The sequence below is a fragment of the Siphateles boraxobius genome, unplaced genomic scaffold, assembly GCF_051911475.1.
Source record: "Siphateles boraxobius isolate OS27281-9 unplaced genomic scaffold, OSU_SipBor_1 37, whole genome shotgun sequence".
Taxonomy (NCBI): Eukaryota; Metazoa; Chordata; class Actinopteri; order Cypriniformes; family Leuciscidae; genus Siphateles; species Siphateles boraxobius.
In genome coordinates, this window is record NW_027508997.1 from 251,063 (window position 1) to 274,711 (window position 23,649).

At 39.2% G+C, this 23,649-nt stretch overlaps 1 protein-coding gene across 1 annotated transcript in view; it reads right to left on the reverse strand.

The window, feature by feature from the left end:
- Window positions 1-22,110, reverse strand: part of LOC143702948 (collagen alpha-6(VI) chain-like) — a 163,630-nt gene extending 141,520 nt beyond the window's left edge. The window contains exons 1-6 of the mRNA XM_077196888.1: window positions 22,078-22,110; window positions 4,756-4,849; window positions 4,055-4,663; window positions 1,822-2,391; window positions 851-1,420; window positions 82-699 (exon numbers count right to left, since the gene is read on the reverse strand). Coding sequence (XP_077053003.1) covers window positions 82-699; window positions 851-1,420; window positions 1,822-2,391; window positions 4,055-4,663; window positions 4,756-4,831 — 2,443 coding nt within the window. The 5' untranslated portion in view covers window positions 4,832-4,849; window positions 22,078-22,110. The remainder of the gene's footprint in view (window positions 1-81; window positions 700-850; window positions 1,421-1,821; window positions 2,392-4,054; window positions 4,664-4,755; window positions 4,850-22,077) is intronic.
- Between the last annotated feature and the right edge of the window lie 1,539 nt (window positions 22,111-23,649).

A 23,649-nucleotide genomic window follows, 5' to 3' on the forward strand; every position in this document is an offset into this window, starting at 1 on the left:
TCATTATGAAATTGGAATTGTGAAACAGGTTGAACATTGTGCTGGTAATAAAAAGAAAATGTTAAAAAATATTGTGCAAACCTTTTGATACTGCGCCAAGTGAGATTTTAGGTATGATGGCATCTGTGATTTCAATGCAAAGAGTTTTGGTTAAAATCTTCGCAAGTGAATTTAGCTGATCAAAGCGTTCCACATTTAACACAAACTTTGTGGGTGGGTAGGATGCAATCTCTCTCAAGTCATCCTCTTTTGTGTCTTTGATACCAAGCGCAAATACAGTGACGCCTGTTCGCCGTAAATCTGCTGCAGCGCTGGCCGCGTCATCTGTGGACTTTCCATCGGTGATAACAACAGCAACCTTTTGAACATACTCATCTTTTCTGCTACCTCTTGCTTTGGTAAACACATGCTCTTTGGCAAACTTCAGAGCAGCTCCGGTGTATGTTTTACCACGACCATATTTCATGCTACTGATGTAACGCAGGATGTCAGCCTTATCATCAAAGGTGTTAAAGTACACATCAGCTCGAGGGAAGTCGCTGTACAGGATCACAGCTACCTTTATTTTTCCCTTGCCCACGTCGAGACCTCCTATGGTGCTCTCGAGAAAGTCACGCACAAGTTGGAAGTTTTTGGATCTGATACTGCTGGACTGATCAACAATAAAAGCGATATCTGCCACCACGTCAAACTTGCACTCTGTCAAAAGACAAGAATTTTACAAAACCTTAGTCTTTTGGATTATGTAATACATAATAGTTTTTTTAATCCAGTCATAATTAAAACTCAAGGGAGAGTTTAATAACACAATGAATTATATTGAAGAATAAAAGATTATGCAAGCACTCACCCTCTGTGACAGTAGCGTCTTCCCAAGTGTCAATGGCAAACTTAAGTTTCTGTTGTACTTGTTGAATGTTGCCTACTAACTTGTAGCTGTGCTGTTGACCAGAGATGTCCTTCATCTCATACGGATTAGCTTTGTTTAAGCCAACAGCAAAAACCGTCACTGCATCTTTATTGACTTTACGGGATGCTTGGATGACACCATCATCAGATTCTCCAGCTGCAATGACTAACAGGAACTGCTTAAAACCTTCAGATGCACGGCTTCCGGCAGCGCTATTTAAGAAATTTGTGTGAGCATATTCAATTGCATGGCCAATTCTACGCTCCCCTGTAGGCCTCAGCTGCAGGGTGCGCATCAATGACCCCATCTCACTCTTGGTCTTGTCAGAATTAAGCAGGAATTCCTCTTTGACATTTTCGCTAAACTGAGCCAGGCCGACACGATTAGCATTCTTTCCCACGTCGAGCTGGTTAACCAGTCTATAGAGGAAGTTCCTTATTATTTGCTGCTCTTGTTTAGATGCTGAACTGTCAACCAGTATGAAGATATCAGCAAATCTTTTCAAAAAAGCTGAAGAGAATGGAACGGTAAATTAACAGTATGATGGTACTCAAAGCATGTACACTGTATATAAAGCAAAGCAAATACACTGTAAAAAAATATTGTTGGTTTAACTTAAAAAAGGAAGTAACCTGGTTGCCTTAAAATTGTAAGTTTATTAAAATAAAAAATTTGAGTTAATACAATGAAGGAGTTTGAAATATTATGTTATCTGAACCACATAAGTTATATAAGTTGATTTGACAAAATAAAAAAATGTTGTGATAACAAATCATGAAAAATAAATATATATATTACTGTGTACATTTATGGAAAGTTTTTGTTTTGTTTGTATTCTTTTTAAGGATCTTTACATTCAACAATTCCAAAGTATAAACACAAATGGGAAAGCATACAAAGTAAAATTTTACCTTGTGACTGGACGCCCAAAGTAAAGCACACTTTTTTTCCCAGACTCTCTTTTAGACCTTGTAGTTCTTGATAACTGTTAATACTGAATAAGAACTCTTCATGTGGGATATTAGCAATGGAGCGCAACTTTTCCATGTTGCCTTTTCCCACCCTGATGACAAAGATGGCAACTCCCATATTTCGTAGTCTCTGGGCAGGTTCATCTACAGCATCAGTTGATTTCCCATCTGTGATGACTATGGCAATGCCAGGGATATTCTCTCTGGCCAGGTTGAAGTAATTCTCACGGATGAAAGTCAAGGCCTGACCGGTGTTGGTGCCTCCTCTACGGTAAATGAGACCATCCAACTTTTGGTGCAGGTCTTCCTTATCTAAATAGTCACCAAGTAGGAACTCTTGGTATGTTCTGTCACTAAACTGGGCAAGTCCCACTCTCACCTTGTCAGGTGTAAGGTTAAATCTGTCTACAAAAGCATGGAGAAACTTCCTCACTTCTTTAAAATTGTCTCCAATGCTATTAGACGAGTCCACAAGGAGCACAATGTCTGCCTGGGCAGTATCATTGCAGCCTAGAGCAGCAAATGGAAGAGTTTTAGTTAGAACTTTGACCACTTAATTCTGCTTTTAATTTTTGTGTTTTTACAAATAGAATAGAAATGTCATTTTAAGGATGAAATCAGCATTTGCTGCAAACGGCATGTTTGACTGTCATGATGTTGCCTTGTTGGTTTAACTTGAGATTCGACAACATTAAGGCCCTGTTTGCACCTGGTATTAAGATGGGTTTTGGTCAATCGGATCACAAGTAGACGAGGGAGACACGATCTCATTTACACCTGGTGTTTTAATCCGTCTCTTTTGTCTACTTTCAACAACTCCTGTCCAGATTTCTTCGAGGGGAGGGTCTATGGGTGGGTAAATCTATGGGCTTTTTCAGATCTTTCGATCTAGTGGACAAAATAAGCATGCCATACAGCTGTGTACATACAGTATAACACAGGGCTACCTACAAGGTATTGCTCCATAACAGCTTATTTTTATCAGTTCTTTTGTCTTTGAGTCATTATATTTCTCACATAATTCTGCTCTTTGTAAATCAGATAAAGATAAAGTGGCACAGTAAAGATTACACTTAAGAAAGATCCACAATATGAATGCATTAGAGAGAGAGTGTGATTGCATGTGAATTAATTCTACCTGGCAACGTCTCTCTACTAATAGTGAAGCTGTGTGTTTAGTAACTAAAAAATGTGTTACAACTTTTAAGTTTCTAAGCTATTTTATAGATAAATCACAGAACAGTGTTGACGATACATTTCTGCGCTAATGAATATTTTTGTGTGTGCGCGATATGCATGTGATGTGAGCGCTGTCAGTACGTGTGTGCGTTACAATGAAGTAGTGCAGAAGGGCGATTAACTTATGTGTACAATAAGTGTTTAAAACGTGCATTTACCCGACCTGATCAATTCGGAGCATCCAGATGGTATAGGTATCAAACATTTCTTCGTTCTTCATTCTCAGAGTACGCATTTATTTGTCATTTTAACTGTTTGTAAACTGAGCGTAAAAGTGGACTTCAAAGATTTCTTATCCTTTTGCTCCCTGTATGGTCCATGATAATAGTCAATGTCAAGCTTGAATCGTCATGGCAGAGCATTAACATCGACTAGTCTGTGCAACCCCTAGTGTGAACAGGGCCTTAAAAAATATCAACATATTCTAACTCAAGCTGCTCAGTCTTTTTAAGAAATCACAATTTTCCCATAGAAAAATTTCTTACACTTCAATGAAAAACTTCTGATCCATGGCGCTCTCAAGCTATGTGCAACAGTCCTACAGGCTGTTCTGACTTAGTATGCTTTAGTTCTTCTAAATGATCAGACTTTCACATATGACATAATCAAAAATCCCGTAAAAAAACAAAATGACATTGACAGAATAGTTAAATCTAGCTTGGATTGTTTTGTATTTGATCCCAGTGTTCAAACTACAAACTTCCTATATAACCCTTAGGACTTCAAGTTAACCCTCAGACAGTTTTAAACTCTCAGGCAAGACTTAGTCAAGCTAACATTCAAAGTTTGAAAAAAATTATTGGAATAAATATCAAGAGTTACAAGGGGTTTGTTGCAACTGGCTACTGATCTCTTTGTAGTTCTCTCAAAGATTTCCAGTAAAGCTGTGACTCAAGAGTTTTGAATTATAAGTTTTTTCAATGTAATATTTTACCTTTTGACCTCAGGACGTCCTCTTTTTGTGTTTCCTCTACAGTGGTACACAGATCCTGGACAACACTCTGGGAGATTCCCTGCAGAGCTGCGAAGTCTGTTACACTGTAGACATGCTTATCGTAAGGCTTGTTCGCGATCTGTCTCAGTAACGTCTCGTTTGCATCTTTGATCCCTATGGCGTATATTTCGATTCCACTTAGCCTTAGCTCCAGAGCATGTGACTCAACCTCATCGTGAGAATCCCCATCTGTGATAACAATGGCAATCTGAGGAACATTCTGCTGTGCTCGACTTCCGGCCTCTACAACAAAGTGATGTTTCAGCATGAACTCCAAACCCTGGCCGGTAAACGTCCTGCCAGTTTTATAATCCAGACTTTGGATGTAGTTGATAATTTCCTCCTTGTTCTGGTATTTGTTAAGCAAAAACTCAGTACGCGGTGTGTCACTGTATTGAACCAGACCGATCCTGATCCTGTCAGGAGCAACTTCAATGTTCTTTACGAATGAGGAGAGGAATTCACGGATTTGTTGGAAGTTGTCCGTCCCAATACTGCCAGAGCCATCCACCAGGAATACAATGTCAGCCACTGTCTCCTGTGTACAGACTGAGAGAAAGAATACAGACTTTTAATTTGAGCAACAATCAGACAAAACTGAACAAAATCATCTCGTATGATCAAGTAAATTCTGCCCCTACCAAGTTGTTGGCCATTGCTGACAAGAAAACATAATGACAGAACAAGGAATCCAATTAATCCCAAATCCTTCTCCATGCTTGAGTTCTTTGTTCCCTGAAAAAAGAAACCAATGAGGTTAAGTTTCTGCAACACTCGCCTCACCAAACAGAATTGTTAATATAATATGATGTTAGCTTTAAGAAAAAATGAACAGATATATTAGGGATGTCGTTATATAAATCATAGGACACAGACATATTTCCACTTTCCCACTGATCTTTCCTGTTTTTAATGAAAAATAACACACAGAATGTTTGTAAAGACTGTCAGGTTGAGATATGAGATCTACCATTTTGTGTGCGTTACTGGGACTACGACCACTTATACTTATGTCCTTACCACACAAGGGCCTTGTACCAAACGTCACACTTTATGTTTACTTAAGTAAACCATGGCCATCACAGATCAGCAAAACCGCAACAAGTCCGATCAAACTTTATCAAATGCGCACCGATGCAGTAGAATTCGCAGAAATTACACTGACTTCACACAAGTGTAACAACTAACGAAGCCTAGAAAGCCAAGACTCCATATCTATTAACTGATTTAACATATCTTCCAGACAGAGGCGAACCAACACTGAGTGGGGGCCCCAGGCAAAATTAATCAATGAGGGCCCGCTTTTTTTATATATATGTATTTTATATATGTTTTATATATAATATATACAATTTTGTTAATATATCTTTATTACCTAGAGATATTATTATAAAAAATTCAAGAAGTAGTCAAAACACAGAACATCTAACAGAACATAAGTTGTTAATTTTTTACAACATTATGTGCTTATATTTTTATGTGCAATCTTCATCTTTAAAACAGAAGATACAATACAACAATCGTCAAGATACAGTAAATCTTCAAATGTGTAACAGATTGTCACCTTAAAAGATTGTCATTGCATTGTGGAACAAGCAAGGCTATATAGAAATATATAGTTAGCATCTTAATTTAATCTTTGTTTTATTGTTTTATTAGTTCATTAACTAATTGTTAACTAATCTTTCATATGGTTTACATAATCAGATGATATTTGCTTTCGATTAGAATTTTTTCGTTTAAAAGTGGAAATTTCAAGCTTTAGATATATTTATCATGTATGTGAGGCTAGTATACGCTGTGTTTCTGTTTATTTTTGAGACACGCTCCAGTTCACGGAGACGATGAAAGCGCGCCCTGATTGTTTTATTTTATTTTACAAAAGCACAACTTTTCCTTGTTATTGTGAGTTTACACAAATAAAAGTAGTTGCGACTGATGCATTATTCTTTTCTGTATGGCCAGAAATTATAGAATATTTTAAGTTGTTTCCACTGTTTATAGGAAAATGCAAGTAATTGCACCGGCGCCTCCATGTCATGCAGTGCGTGCTCCACACTCTGCACAAACACTTGGATATGCGCCTAATAATAGCGTACATTTATCTAGGTTAATGTTAGAGCGAGCGGCCATGCCAGACGGATAAGTCCTTTTCATGTTTAACCATTCAAATCATGCATTTTCTACCGCGAGTAAGCGCTGTTCGATGGTGATGCAAACACCAGCTCCCGGATCAGTAGCTCCAAGGTCTTTGTGTGGGCTTGCAGACGCCTCAAGTTGAACATGCTCCCGTTGAGACAAAAATGGATGTATACGCCATCAGCGTCGTCGAGGTCGTCTGTGGTCTGCTGGAGCATCATGCTGAACAAAATGGTGAACAGTGTGAGAGAAAGAACACAGCTCGGTTTACACCGTTTGTAATAGGGAAGGGCTGCGAAAGGTCTTTGCTGTGTCTGACTTGTCCTAGCTGGTTTTCATGAAGCTGGATGATCATGGTGAGGAACTTCGGTGGGCAGAATTTTCCCTGCCTGCTCACGGTATCAAATGCTTTTGTCAGATTCACAAAGGTGAGGTACAGCGCTTTGTTTTGTTCCCGGCACTTCTCCTGAATCTGCCTCAGAACAAACACCAGGTCTGTGGTTCCCCGGTTGGCTCTGAAGCCACACTGTGTCTCTGGAAGGTGATCTTCTGCTATCGCGGGTACCAGTCGGTTCAGCAAAACTCTTGCAAGGATTTTGCCAGCGTTATGCCTCGATAGTTGGAACAGTCTGACTTCTCCCCTTTCTTCTTGTACAAAGTGATGATGACTGCTTCACGAAGGTCTTGAGGGAGTTTTCCCTGCTCCCAGCAGCAGACGAAGAATTCATGGAGTTTGATGTGCAGTGCTGGGCCTCCGTTCTTCCATACCTCAGGAGGGATGGCATCAACTCCTCCAGCTTTTCCACTCTTCAGCTGTTTAATGGCTTCCTCAGTCTCTTGTAGTGTTGGTGCCACATCCAGTTCAGTTTTCACTGGTTGTTGTGGGATGCGATCAATTGCTGGTTCTTGGGCTGAGCGGCTAGCCCTGAAAAGGGTGTAGAAGTGTTCAGACCAGCACTTCAGGATAGAGTCCTTTTCGGTGAGCATTTTTTTTCCGTCTGCACTCCGCAGGGGGCTCAAGAGGGGGTAGACGTTGATGTTTTCTTCTTGCCTGCGTGGAGTGTTTTGGTGGAGTGCAGTGTGCACAGAACTGACCCCACCCTTTACAGTAAACCCAGGGTTCAAAAGTAAGACAATTCACAAAAGTTGATCAAAACATTTATTGACACATAAAATACATCTTTCAAGTAAAAAACACTTTCCTGATCACATCTTAAGCCTGCATATGATCAAAAACTGTAATATTGTGAAATATTACTACAATAAAAATAACTTCTCTAAAAATTTATAGATAAATATGTAAACAAATTTTAATTCTGTCATTAATTACTTTCATTTCGCTCCAAACCCATAAGGCTATTGTGCAGACCACAACTGAAGATATTTTTAACAGATGCCTTGTGTGCGCAAAAAACAAAAAAACAATTACGTCTTTATTCACAAATTATGTATCGCCGACGCACATTGCACCTAGCCTGACTAAGTCAGACTTCGTACTTCCGCTCAATTTCATTTCGCTTCTGTACTTAGTCTGAGACATCGACATGTCTCTCAGTTTTCCTCCGGCCTGAAAACAGCCGGCCAATCAACGAACAGAGGGCGGGCTGAGAGCCGTGACGTAGACGCTAAGCGCCGAGTTTAAGATTGGGGAAATCGAAAACGACCGCGGATATGGAGACACAGGACACAATTCGCTCTGTTGTGGAGAATATTCCTGGCATTTCCAAACTGAAGGCCGAACAAGAAGAGTGTTTGGTAAACATTTTGATGGAGGTGATGTCGTGGCCCTACTCCCGACAGGTTTTGGTAAAAGTTTAATTTATCAAATATTACCGATCGTCAGCGAGAAACTGGGGAGGCCAAAGGCCGGCAAGGCGATAGTTTTGATTGTGTCCCCCTTGGTTGCATTCATGGAGGATCAGGTTAAGGAGGCAGCAAAACTCGGTCAGCCATGTTCAGTCCGGTATTTCGCTCGATGGCAGTGGAAGTTCGATGCGGCTGAGCTGGCGATTAACACACGTCATAACCAAACGTTATGTGATTGGCTTACGGGTAACCAATGATTTTATACTTCAGACAAGCGCCCCCCCCCAACCGCGATAAAGAAAACACTTTTCAATGATGCCATTCCAGACTCTGTCTATGAAGCAAAGCGAAGTAGCAGAGTTTGGTATTACCAGGCTACATTGCACTATGAGATGACCGACTCTCACGCCAACAAAACACTGATGAATCGTGGTGCTCCGTAAACACACGTTCAGCATTCACATCGCTTCATAAGGTTAAACCACTGGAGTCAGATTGATTATTTTTGTAATGTCTTACCTTTCTGAAGCTTGAAAGTGGTAGTTGCATAAACTTTGAAATTGAGGGACAGAAAGCTTTCAGATTTCATTAAAAATATCTACATTTGTGTTTCAAAGGTGAACGAAAGTCTACAGGTTTGCAACAACATGAAGGTGAGTGATGAGAATTTTTGGTTAAATTTTACACATTAAATCAGTTCCCTCAGGGGCACCAGTAGATCTCTTCCTGATCTCCGATCTTCTGGTTCTTCTGCTCCTTCTACCATCCCAACCCCGGATTATTGAGCCACGACCGAAGTTTTTACTTTGAATGCTTTAGCCTGGCTGTTTTTTTTCCAACATCTAAAGTGAGAAAGAAAACAATAACCAAAATGTAAATGTAAAAAAAAGTAAAGTATACACTTGAGTTTTTCCTATACGTGCAAGATTTCAGCCATAGATAAATTGTAAATGTTTGCTTGATTAGACATTACCTGTCTAGAGATATGTTTATGCTGAAATATAACATTGGTTTGTGTTTTAAAATCATCTATCATGTGTCATTTTGTAGCGAACTGTCTCATGTGATTTAAAGTTTTGAGCTTCAGAACTTCCGATAAGGGAACATAGTGAGTTTTTAGGGAGCGAATGTTTCGGTGCACTGTAAGGATTCTGTGATTAAGACAGCCTTTAACCAGTGACTACTGAGCTAGGGACCTGAGTGATAAAGACAAACAGAGTTTAGCACCTTGATTACCTTGTTCAGGTGTGCTGGACTAGGTTAGAGCAAAACTATGTTCTGAACATGACACATCAGAGATGCAGGATGACTGCGAGATTGATGACTTACAACAGTGGCACCCAGACCAGACCAGTGTTCTGAAAAGTTTCTGGTGATCTTTGGTCAGCTGCTTAGGTCTGATTAATTGGGTTTGGAGCTAAACTCTGTGATCAGGACTAGATGGCAAACAGTACTGAAAAGAGAAAGAAGACAACCAATATTATTACGTTATAAATAATTTGTTCTGTGTTCATCTGCTTACCTGTACAAAGTATACATCATCAATAAACTGTATTAAATTTGATATTTTAATAACACTGTTTTACTACATTAATACTAACTACAAACCTGATAAAAATGACTGGCGGGCGAACGAGGAAAGCCTCATAAAATGTGTTTCTTCATAGGTTTGCTCATTATTTCAATATATTCCTGTTCTGAGTGACCCTGACCATTACTGTTCTCATTTGCATGTCATTTTACTGTGTAGTTTTGGAGAAAAGTAGAAGGCAAACACACCTTAAAGATCAAAGTGCATTCTAGTGCTTACACCATGTCCAATATTTAAACACTCATAAAAAGTGTTATGTCTTAGGTTTGCTCATTCTTTCAATTGATTCCTCTTCAGAGTGAACCTTGCTATTACTGTTATCATTATCATGTCATTTTACTGTATAGCTTTGGAGAAAAGTAAAGGCAAACTCACCCCAAACATCAAAGTGCATTCTATCACTTACACCAAAACCCATGTTTAGCACCATGTTCAAACACTCATAAAAGTATTTCTATTACAGGTTTGTGCATTCTTTCAATTGATTTCTGTTCCTTCATAGGTTTGCTTATTATTTCAATATATTCCTGTTCAGAGTGACCCTGGCTATTACTGTCCTCATTTGCATGACATTTTACTGTGTAGTTTTGGAGAAAAGTAAAGGCAAATTCACCCCAAACATCAAAGTGCATTCTAGCCCTTACACCATGTCCCATTTTAAAACACTCATAAAAAGTGTTCCTTCTTAGGTTTGCTCATTCTTTCAATTGATTCCAGAGTGGCCGTGGCTATTACTGTATTTATTTTCATGTCATTTTACTGTATAGTTTTGGAGAAAAGTAAAGGGAAACTGACCCCTAACATCCAAATGCATTCAACACTATGTCCCATTTTCAAACACTCATAAAAATTGTTCCTTTAAAGATTTGCTCATTCTTTCAATTGATTCCAGTTCAGAGTTGGCTATTACTGTATTCATTCCCTTCTCTGTGGGCCTCTAGTCAGTTAACGTAGTGTGATAGCATAGTGCTACATCACACGTAGGCTAACTATTAGCCGACGCTGGACTTGTGTGTGATGCATGTGATGTACAACAACCGAAGCTTAGGCTATTAACTAGTGAACTGACTCGAGGCCCACAGAGATGGAAATGAATATTTGAAATAAAGTCGTTATTTATTTATTTTTTTGTGCACAAAAAGTATTCTCGTCGTTTGATAAACTTAAAGGGTTAGTTCACCCAAAAATGAAAATGAAATACATTTTGGTCGAAAAATAATAAAAACTACAACTTTATTCAGCATTGTATTGTCTTCCGGTTCTGTTGTGGATCCGCGTTCAGTGACGCTGCTGACGTGTGTCTGGTGCGCCCGAGCTTCGTTTACAGTCTGGGGGAGAAGCACGCTGGAAACAAAACAATCTTCACAAACATGTCTAAGGATTTCCACACAGAGGAAGACTTGCATTTTTTTGCCCAGCCATATTTATTTGAACCCGAATACACGGACGCACCAGATACACATCAGCAGCGTCTTACGTCATCAGAGTCACTGCGGACTCGTGAACACGGATCCCCAACAGAACCGGAAGACAATACAATGCTGAATAAAGTCATCGTTTTTGTTATTTTTGGACCAAAATGTATTTCCGATGCTTCAAAACATTCTAACTAACCCACTCATGTCACATGGACTACTTTGATGATGTCTTTATTTCCTTTCTGGACAAGGACAGTATACCGTTCATACATTTTCAATGGAGGGACAGAAAGCTCTCGGACTAAATCTAAAATATCTTAAACTGTGTTCTGAAGATGAACGGAGGTCTTACGGGCTTGGAGCGACATGAGGGTAAGTCATTAATGAAATCATTTTCATTTTTGGGTGAACTAACCCTTTAAGTTTGAGCCACTGTCACTTGGACTATTTTAACGATGTCTTTAATAACTTTTCGAGGAACAAGTTTCAATCCCTTAGAGAGCCTATACGGAGGAGTGATTCAGCCCTCAGATTTAATCAAACATATCTTAATTCGTCTTACGAAGATGAACGAAGGTCTTACAGGGTTGGAATAGAGGTGAGCGATATATCGTTTAGACGATAATATCCAAATTGTTGTCTGGACGATATGCAAAATTGGGATATCGAATATTTCATAATTTGTACAATCCGACCCCCCAAACATGAAAAGAGCTGAAGTAAGTTAAAGAGAAAACAAATAACGCACACTATAGCCTTCTAAACAATTATATGTAGCAATTTTAATACTGTAGGGGTTTGTTTGACTGCATTTTATTTAATTTTTTGTACAAAATCACGATCGTTGCTCAATTGCAAAGAGTAACTGCTACTAATTTGCAATATACAACTACGACGTTCTTACCTGTGTGTTATGACGTTTCTTAGCTTGAATCAACAATCCAAAATCGTAAAGAGTAAAATCGATGTACGATTAATAAAATAGCTGCTAGAAAAGGCAAAATATGCGTTGTTTGCGGAAAAATGAAGTCTGAAGTTAAAAAGTTTTTCTTAAATGTCTGTGGCGTCCTCAAGTGGCGAGCTTCGTGATTGCATCATTAGAAAATTGTGTTGTATAATGAGTCCAAAAGATGGAATACATTTTCCCAAGAGATCGGTTCGGTACGCATTAGAAACCGAACCATTCCGGTGGTTGGACCATTTTTCCTGCCGACCAAAATCCGCGCTGGAGCGAACACCACAACGTTGCGCAACATCAAATGGCAAATGTAATGAAAGCGGAACGAAACTCATTATTTTGTGCTTGACGGACCTTTTATTAGTTAGGACGAATGTCAGTGCAGCGCGAGCCGATCTTGATTAAAGGAATAGTTCGGCCAAAAATGATATTTAACCCATGCATTACTCACCCTCAAGCCGTTCGAGATGCATATGTCAATCTTGTTTCAGACGAACACATTTTCAGTTATTTTAGAAAATGTCTTAGACCCTTCAGTGGATATAATGTGAAGCAATGGGGTCCACCTCCTTCAAGTCCCAAAATGTGCATACATCCTTCACAAAACTAATCCATCCGGCTCCAGGGGGAAAAACGAAGGCCTTCTGAGGGTAAATCCGTGCGGTTTTGTTGTAAAAATATACATATTTAAAACTTTATAAATGAAAATTTCTGACTACCGGCAACGATCGACGCGCGTTCACGGTTGATGGAAGTCGGCGTACGAGGTATGACGTATAGTAGGAACCGTCGTGACATAGAACGAACGCGCCAGCGCAGCCAGAGAGCAGAGCAAAACAAAACTACGTCATACCTCGTACGCCATCACCCGTGATCGCGCGTCGATCGTTGCCGGAAGTCAGATATTTTTATTTATAAAGTTTTAAATATGTATATTTTTACGACAAAACCGCACGGATTACCCTCAGAAGGCCTTCGTTTATCCCCCTGGAGCCGGATGGACTACTTTTGTGAAGGATGTATGCACATTTTGGGACTTGAAGGAGGTGGACCCCGTTGCTTCACATTATATCCACTGAAGGGTCTAAGACATTTTCTAAAATAACTGAAAATGTGTTAGTCTAAAACAAGATTGACATATGCATCTCGAACGGCTTGAGGGTGAGTAATGCATGGGTTAAATATCATTTTTGGCCGAACTATCCCTTTAAGCGACACCGTTACTACATAAGAGATCCAGTAAACAAAACATTTGAATTCGCCACTTAAGTAATAACATCGCTGCGAGATCTAGTGAGAAGCGTTACAATTTCTCTGTTATTAACTGATCAAACAGCGCTGACGTGGAAACCAGGAGAAACATCGTTCCATGAATGAACTAGTTATAGGTTTTAAGTCCACAGATCATTCTTCATAGATTTAATGTAGTAACACTAACTTGTAACCATGGAAGTTTGGCAGAAATATTAAAATGCTTTCACGTACGTCACACATCTTTTTCCAGCACTTCAAAACTCAAATGTTATATGTTATTAAAATGTTATTTTCAATGTGATGACCAAAACATTATTTGTTCATCCTTCAAAGATTACCCCCATTTATAAAACTAAAAGTTTCAAGATGTAGGAAAACTCACACTTATTTTAAAAAAAACACTTATTTTATAGAAATTTAAAAATTTCTATGGCATTTCTTTATTTTTGCTGTGTCGAAAACGTACCGAACCGTGACACCACTGTATCGTATTAAACCGAACCGTGAATTTTGTGAACCGTTACACCCATATTAAAAATATAAAAGAACAATAAGGACTTATTGAATAATATTTTATTATTTTAAAAAGTTTAGGAGTCTTTAAATCAATAATGTCTCATATCTTTATATACTAGTAATTCTTTACAATAATAGGTCAAATGCAGCAAGTCAAAACACCAATTGGACCTTCTTTGCCAGTTTGCACACATTTCTTTGAAGGATTGCAAAAATATCGTTTGAATATCGATATCGAGATATTGAAAAAAAATATCGAGATATTCATTTTTGTCAATATCTCCCACCCCTAGGTTGGAACAACATGAGGGTGAGTAATTACTGACAGAATTTTAATTTTTGGGTGAACTATCCCTTTAAGCACCAAAACTTCAAAAGAATTATATTTCAAACTAGACTTCTTAGTAATTTTCAAAATATTACTATAAATTACAGCAACACCTCCCCCTTTTCCTTTCAGACGAGGTTCGTGTTTAAGGTGAGTTTGCCCTTCATTTTCTCCAAAACTATATAGTAAAAGGACTAGGACTATAAACACCGTAATCGTCAGGATAACTCTGAAAAGTAATCAATTGAAAGAATGAGCAAACCTATAAATGGAAATATTTTTATGAGTGTTCGAAAATGGGACATGGTGTAAGTGCTAGATTGCACTTCGATGATTGGGGTGAGTTTGCCTTTCCTTTTTTCCAAAACTACAGAGTAAAATGATTTGAAAATAAATACAGTAATAGTCAGGGTCACTCTGAATAGTAATAGGCTATATTAAAAGAATGAGCAAACGTATGAAGGAACACTTTTTATGAGTGTTTGAAAATGGGACATGGTGTAAGTGCTAGAATGCACTTAGATGTTTGGGGTGAGTTTGCCTTTACTTTTCTCCAAGACTATACAGCAAAATGACATGAAAATGATAACAGTAATAGTCCGGGTCATTCTGAATTCATACTTTGCAGTCACGTGACTACCATGGATACCTGGCGGGCAACAAACGCTTACAAAATGGAGACAAACAGTGGCCAGCCAGTACAGTGAGGCTTTCCATAGCACATTAACAAAACGTTTAATGACACTAATAACACTAAAAACAATACAATTACTAAATATTAATAATATCACTAAAATTATATAGGCCTAAAACAGTCTTTAGTTCACGAACAGCACAACTGTGCCATCTGTGAAAATCAAAAGCAGCTTCATAAACTTGTTTAAAAAGAAATATTCTTCTAATTTTTTAATGTCGGTCCACAAGAGAAATATTAAGCCAGTAAATTAAGATAGTCGCTATATACCATTATATCCATCGTCGTCTCAGAGAACGCGGCGTTAATGCAGCGACAGATGCTGAAAGCTCAGTCCGTTTCTACCTTCACTTTCGGGGAATGAGAGCGTTTACATGCACGTTCTTAATCCGATTATTCTGAATAATAGTGCATCCAATCGCACAACAACTATCTGGCATGTCGTTTACACCTCAAAACACCAACTTTTGTATATTAAAACTGGCAACATCCTGGCAAGATCCTTGATTTCTGGGTTTCGTTGCGAGAACGACGTTCTTGCCCGCCAGACAGTACTTGTGACGTCACGTGCAAAGTATGAATAGAAATATATTAAAATAATGAGCAAACCTATGAAGGAAGCCATTTTATGAGTGTTTGAAAATGGGACATGGTGTAAGTGGGAGAATTAGATGTTACTTAGATGTTTGGGGTGAGTTTGCCTTTACTTTTCTCCAAAACTACACATGAAATGACGTGAACATGATAACAGTAATAGTCAGGGTCACTCAGAACAGGAATATATTGAAATAACGAGCAAACCTATGAAGGAACACATTTTATGAGTGTTTGAAAATGGGACATGGAGTAAGTGATAGAATGGACTTAGATGTTTGGGTTGAGTTTGCCTTTCATTTTCTCCAAAACTATACAGTAAAATTACTTGAAAATAAATTCAGTAGGCCTAATAGCCAGGGTCACTCTGAATAGGAACCTATGAAGGAACACTTTTTATGAGTGTTTGAAGATGGGACATGGTGTAAGTGCTATTAGGCACCCTATAAGGTAAAGTAAAATGTCAAAACCGTGCCCTTACACGTGTGTGTGTGTGTGTGTGTGTGTGTGTGTGTGTGTGTGTGTGTGTGTGTGTGTGTGTGTCTTGAGTATTATCATATTTCATACATTAGGTATGAATATACATTCATACCTAATGTATGAAATATGATAATACTCATAGATCAGGTTGTTTTCATAGATCAGTCATATGCAATTCAATTATAATTGACAGATTGAAAGCCTGTTGTATCATATGTGTCATTTACATTAACATGGAAAATGTAAGTAAATAATAAATAGACATTAATACATGATGTATAATAATTAATGTATACTTTATATACAAACATTAAAATGAACAAAAATGCAAAATAAATGTATGATAATTAACATTAATATTTCATTTCGTTAACATGAATAAATAAAGTATAATTAATAATTAATGTATAATATATATATATAAAAACATTAAAAGTAACAATGAAAATGAGAAAAAATTATGATGTATGACAATAAACATTACTATGAACATATTATGTAATAAATAATGTAAATCATATATAGGCCTACAAACATTAAAATAATAAAAAATAAAATAAAAATCATGTTTTTAAAAAAAATCATGAAATTGTATTATTTGTGTCCTAATAAGATGCAAAATAGTCTAAAAATCAAGTTTGACCTCTTCCAGCACCCCTACCGTAAGTGCACGATTAGATGCGCATACTAAAAAAATGTGCGGCTGGCTTGACCGTTTATTATCAACGCGCGCCCCACTTGACGAGTATTATGAAGCTGCAGACTCGGAGACCTGCATCTACAGTCCCCCTGCACCCAGAGTCCCACATTCTCAGACCCCTCGTTTTTCGAGACAGCGCCTCCTATCAAATTGTGTCGGATAAACATGTGAAGAACATGTGAAGAACTTAAGGCAAAACGTGAATAGGCCCTAGGCTATGTTCAATTTTATTTAGCGATTCGTAGTAGCCTACTCGTTGATTCATTTTTTAATAAAAACTAATTTAGCTCATCGATACAACATATGAATAGTCCATTTAATATTTGTAAAGATAGTTTGCAACAAGATTTGAGCCGTTAATGTATTTTTTCGCCCTCTTCCGCCCGAAAATATTTTGATAGCTAACGTTAGCCTTTAACCTTGGACTTTTTGTGGATAGGCTATGTCATAAATGCTGCAGTGATTTTCACTGCCCATTTTGTGCCCCCATATAGGCTATTTCAAACCCACAAAGTTTTTCAAAGTTCAAAAACATCTCAAGGGACACTTCAACAGAGCAGTGCAACATGAAGGTAACATTTGCAAACATTTTTTTTCTTTCTTTTTGAAACATCATAAGACATGTGCTATCGGGCCTATACTGTTGTAGGCTATTCCAGGGTACACCATACATCGATGGAGTCCCCCCTGCCGAACCCAGCAACATATCATTTTATGATTATGCAAAGCGATTTATAAATTAGTTTTTTTAATGCAATTGAAGACGAAAAGTAAAGTCACGAACACAGTTTTTTCTTCCTTTTTTTCTTTACAGCAAGATGATGTTTAGGTGATCATTAAATAAAGTACAGAATTGTTTATTATTGGTGTTTTGTCTATTCTGAATTATATTGCTTCGCATTCGAAATATCAAAAAACAGATTTTGTAATGTTAGCATGGTAATGTTAATTAGACCATTATAGGTTGAACTGAAAGAAAAATTGGAATTTGAATAAAAAAATATAAAAAAAAATTGTAGCAATATATCACATACTATTATACTGTAATTGTATCCCTTCCATCGCAATGAGTTTTTTTTTTTGGCACATGCATTAAGCAGGGAACGCAAATATTTATTGGATCATTTATTTGGAGACCGTAATATTGCATCCTATTGTTTTTAATTGCATTTGGATAAGCGTGCGCTGTAGTACTCTGTGTGCGGGTGTTATACGATCTTTCGAACAGCAGGAGGCGCTGTGTTCGAAAAACGAGGGGTCTGAGAATGCGGGACTCTCGGTGGGGGACTGTAGATGCAGGCTCCGAGTCTGCAGCTTCATAATATTGCACTTGACCGTAGTCCTACACCTTGAGATCATAGACAGTAAAAGAAGGTTGAGATGCTAATGGACTTTTTCGAAGACACTAAGCAAGTAAATATTCAATGGAAGCGAGCCATTTACATGAAAGAAAGTGTCGGAAACATTTGTATGTACTATTTGTGTAATTTTAGGGACTAAACTTACCTGAAAGTAGTGAAAACAACAGCGAGAGACGGAGTTGTGCTCCTTGTCAGTTGCGCTGCCATCCGGCTTCCATGGTAACACTCACCGCTCCAAATGCGCTCATTAAAACACGTACTTACGCAGCATTTACATAAATATAGAATCTATTGAATGAATTATTTGATTATCAGATAAAATATCCTGAAACTTGATATATTATTAAGAGGATATAGTAGGCTTGTGGCCATCGTCAAACCGTAAATGGAATGATCATATGAAAGTAGTATTGAAAATGTAAAACAATGTTTGAAGTCATTTATATAGGCTATAATATAATATAGCTTTAGAAATGGTAAACGTGGTGTAGAAATAAAATTGCAAAAACATTGATTAAAAACGACATGATATAAGGCATGGACATATTTTCTCATACACACATTTACAGATGTAACATGAGGAAACAATTTATAAGCTTTATGTTCTATGTATTTTTTTAAAATATATGTTTTAAAATGTATTCTAATTTAACAGTGCTTAATATGTGAATATGCAGTTATTAATACTAAGTGCTGTTGTTTATTGTGGCCTGGTGTTTAAACTACTGTGATGTTAAATATGTTTTAGGCTATGGATGCATTGCAGGTATATTAAATGTAGTGATTGTTAAAAAAATGATCAGAAATAGGTGTAGTTATATACAGTACAAGCGTTTTCAATGAGACATAAACTAGGAAGTGCTTTTTGCTGGATTTCTGCCATGCCAAATCATACAGTAGAGGTCTATGTTTTATATGTTTTGCGAACGTATTTCTGGGATGTGCAGTCATAACTTTGAAACTATTTCTACAATCTATTTCTACACAATAGACTTTAATTATGTTTGCTATACTAGGGCTATACACTCAAAAATAATTTTTGCCTCTTGTTAAATTTAATTAATTAAAATAAGCAAAAGCAGGGTTACCCATTCGTTCATTTATTTTGAAGGGTTACCCATTCGTTCATTTATTTTGAAGGGTTACCCCCCCCCCCCCCTCTCTCTCTCTCTCTCTCTCTCTCTCTCTCTCTCTCTCTCTCTCTCTCTCTCTCACCGTACCTCTTGCTGGTCCCTCTCTTTCTCTCTCTCACTCACCCGTACCTCTCCCGCTCTCTCTCACTCACATGCTGCGTCCCAATTCGCCTACTTATACTACGCCCTAAAAGTACTCTTTTTGTGAAGAAAAAGTACATACTTTTGAGTGTGTAGCAAAAGAGTAGGCAAGCTTTGGGACTACTTAGTCATCTTTAACGGACAGCTCTGTCGCATGCATCACCGTAAACTGCCCTGTCAATCATCTCGTCACAGTTAAAATCCTCCATTCAATCTAATATAATTTCTTACCGTTTCGGAGAGAAATATAGTAGTTCGTTCATTTGCCAGTCGCGGGTCTTTCATGCGGAGACTCTCACTCTCCTCGTGTGTTTGCAATTTGAATGTAGGCCAATGCTGCATTTAAATTTTAATGGCTATAAACGTATCTTTACAAAAGTTCACAATGCTGCTCCAGATGCAATATAACGCCAACATTGAATAAATAAATTTTCGTCAGGTTATACTGATAATTAATCACTTAAACCCCTTTATCTAAACGTCTCTACACAACCGCCGGACGCGTGCGCGTCCTCCATGTCTGTAGTTTTTTAACACTTTTCACTCGTGTTTGTACTAACCGAATCCTTGTCCAAGCCGTTAGACTGTGCATCGATATGCACTTCGGATTCTGACCGGATATAATAGACCATCCGGGTATCTTTGGAACACTCATTTCAACATACTACGACGTACTAGTTGTATTTTCGAATACTATTTAGGACGGATAGTATGCGAATTGGGACGCAGCAACACTCGTACCTTTCGCGCTCTCTCTCACTCACACGCTCTCTCTCACTCACCCGTGCCTTTCGCGGTCTCTCTCCCTCACACGCTCTCTCTCACTCACCCGTACCTCTCGCGCTCTCTCTCACTCACACGCTCTCTCTCACTCACCCGTAGGCTACCTCTCGCGCTCTCTCTCACTCACACGCTCTCTCTCACTCACCCGTAGGCTACCTCTCACGCTCTCTCTCACTCACCCGTACCTCTCGCGCTCTCTCTCACTCACACGCTCTCTCTCACTCACCCGTAGGCTACCTCTCGCGCTCTCTCTCACTCACACGCTCTCTCTCTCACTCACCCGTACCTCTCGCTCTCTCTCACACTCACCCGCTCGCGCTCACTCACCCGTACCTTTCGCGCTCTCTCTCACTCACCCGTACCTCTCGCGCTCTCTCTCGCTCACCCGTACCTCTCACGCTCTCTCTCACTCACCCGTACCTCTCGCGCTCTCTCTCACTCACACGCTCTCTCTCACTCACCCCGTAGGCTACCTCTCGCGCTGTCTCTCACTCACACGCTCTCTCTCCCTTACCCTCTCGCGCTCTCTCTCACTCACACGCTCTCTCTCCCTTACCTGTACCCCTCGCGGTCTCTCTCCCTTACCCGTACCTCTCGCGCTCTCTCTCACTCACCCTTACCTCTCACGCTCTCTCTCACTCACCCGTACCTCTCGCGCTCTCTCTCACTCACACGCTCTCTCTCACTCAACCGTAGGCTACCTCTCGCGCTCTCTCTCACTCACACGCTCTCTCTCACTCAACCGTAGGCTACCTCTCGCGCTCTCTCTCACTCACACGCTCTCTCTCCCTTACCCTCTCGCGCTCTCTCTCACTCACACGCTCTCTCTCCCTTGCCCGTACCTCTCGCGGTCTCTCTCCCTTACCCGTACCTCTCGCGCTCTCTCTCACTCACCCTTACCTCTCGCTCTCTCTCTCTCACTCACCCGCTCGCGCTCACTCACCCGTACCTCTCGCGCTCTCTCTCACTCACACGATCTCTCTCCCTTACCTGTACCTCTCGCGCTCTCTCTCACTCACCCTTACCTCTCACGCTCTCTCTCACTCACCCGTACCTCTCGCGCTCTCTCTCACTCACACGCTCTCTCTCACTCACACGCTCTCTCTCACTCAACCGTAGGCTACCTCTCGCGCTCTCTCTCACTCACACGCTCTCTCTCTCTCACTCACACGCTCTCTCTCACTCACCCGTACCTCTCGCGGTCTCTCTCCCTTACCTGTACCTCTCGCGCTCTCTCTCACTCACCCGTAGTTCTCGCGCGCCACAGTTACACATTTAATTGTGTTCAATCAACCTAATATATTTAAAACTGAAGTTTTAAATATATAAGACCTCGATGCAAAGCAGAGCGTGAACATCTGACAGCTAAATACCATGACAATCATATTTAAATTATAAATGTAAACAATTATAGGAATTATTATTCGATTCAATATTACATTTCATATACTTAAATGTCATATATAGACTTAGTATACCGTATAGTATTTCAGAAACAGAATCATCAATATTTTTATGACAACATAAACCTCATCTTGATATCTTTTCTTGAAATAACCAAACATTTGAAATGCTATCCAACAGGCAAGCATTACAATTACACACATCTGAATACATACAAAAACAGTTCTAATATTTCAAATTCATATTCATTCCAAGCCACTAATAATAACAGAAACAGCAAATGTGTTCCTAGTTTTAGCAAGGATTGTGTGTGCCATCTCTATGCTACTTTCCTAATGCGTTTAGGATCAAGCCTGAGTCTATGAAAATACTGGCTAGTGAACATGAGAGATCTGAATCCACAAAAAGAGGCTTGAATAAAATCCAAATAAAATCTGTACATAAGATGCTATTTGAACTTTTGTTTATAAAACAAACATGAAAAACCCAGTGATCTTTTCTGTGGAGTTTTTCTTTGAAACATTTCAGACATCTCTACAAGCTAAAATACTATATCATAGTATCATCATAATGCCTTTGCATGGATTATACTCAGATTACCTCAGTGCAAACCGCTCTGTGCTATACATTCAATAAAAGAAGAGAGTAAAGATGTGAACTTACACAGAACCCAGGCACCGAAGGGACGAGTCCAACCTGAATGAAAAACTGAAAATCTGAAACTTCTTATAGAAATTGATCAAGCCCCTCCTCGTCCTCAACACCATGATTTCCATTTTAGGAGAACATGACTTTCAAGACATGTATATACAGACCCACACATGCACGATAAGATTCATCATTTGTTTATCTTCACCATCGAAAAGCTTGAATGCAACATATTCACATTCAACGTTTGGTTTATCGCTGATGCTTACAGCTTCATATTTGTTGCTTCCCTTAGCTCTTAGTTAATTTAAATGAATTTAATATTTCTATCAGTGCATTTATAACATTGCTAAAGGAATAGTTTTTGAAAAAGGAAAACGTTTCATCATTTACTCACCCACAGGTCGTTCCATGAATGTACATGGTTGTTTTTGCTATCGAATAAGCTCTAAATGATTAAAATGCACACACACACACACACACACACACACACACACACACACACACACACACACACACACACACACACACACACACACACACACACAAACACACACACACACAACTCACCATTAAAGTAGCCCAAATGATTGTGTACTCTTTTGCTTTTAATGTGATGCTGAATCCTCACTAAGTGCACATTAAAAGCAGATCATTTGATCCCATCATGGCCCGTTCCAGACAGTACCTGTTTCTGTAGACATTTCCTCTCAGTCTGTGGTCCATCAGCAAGAACACAACACAGAATTGGGTTGGTTAAATCTAAAAATAAAAATAGCTTGGCCAATTCCTTCATTTGTGCATCTTTAACACTTTTATTTATATAGTTAGTTCTCAACAGGTGGGTCATCACGTTTGTTCTGATAGGGTCGATTCATCGTTTAAGGAGTTTAAATAGATTCTTGTTGTATGATAAACGGTTTGGAACTGTGCTGGGTCACACCGAACTGTAAGGGGGGCTGTTAGGAAAGCAATTAACAGTTCTCGCTCTGTTCGAGCTGCTGTAAAAAAACTGCTGTTTTTCTGCAGTGGTGCACACCTTACAGCGGGCACATTGATAAAGGGGGGTTGAAAGAAAAGTGCTCTTTTTGTGCTTTACTTGGGTCGCTGTTAACACAGCGTTTGTTTGTAGGGGTGTGTGTTTTGTAACGGGCCCACTTACTACAGTTAGAACATCTCCAGTGACCTGAACTGAAGAGGGGACAGAGAGAATTGCACAAGCTTTCTTCGAGGGAGGTCTGGCTGAGGCCTCTCTTTTTCCCTGTCGTTCGACTAGGAGGGCTTCTGAGGCTCAGGGTCCAACACAAGCTTGGGTCGGGGGCCCTGATGTACCAGGAACGTGTAGTGCTTTCCAGGCTTTAGGGGTCGGTGACCCTCAGCCGCTGGGCGGGGCTCAGAAGTCGGCAGCTCAGGCTTGGCTGGCTGAGGGGGCGGCGCTTTTTTAGGGCACACTGAAGCTGAACTTGAACGCTTGGGCAGAAAGTGTTGCATGGCCTGCGACGATTTCTGCACTTGAGTGAATTTTGGAGATTGGGGCATTGTTACACTCCATCTAGGGGAAAAGGGGGCAACATGAAAGACTCAGAA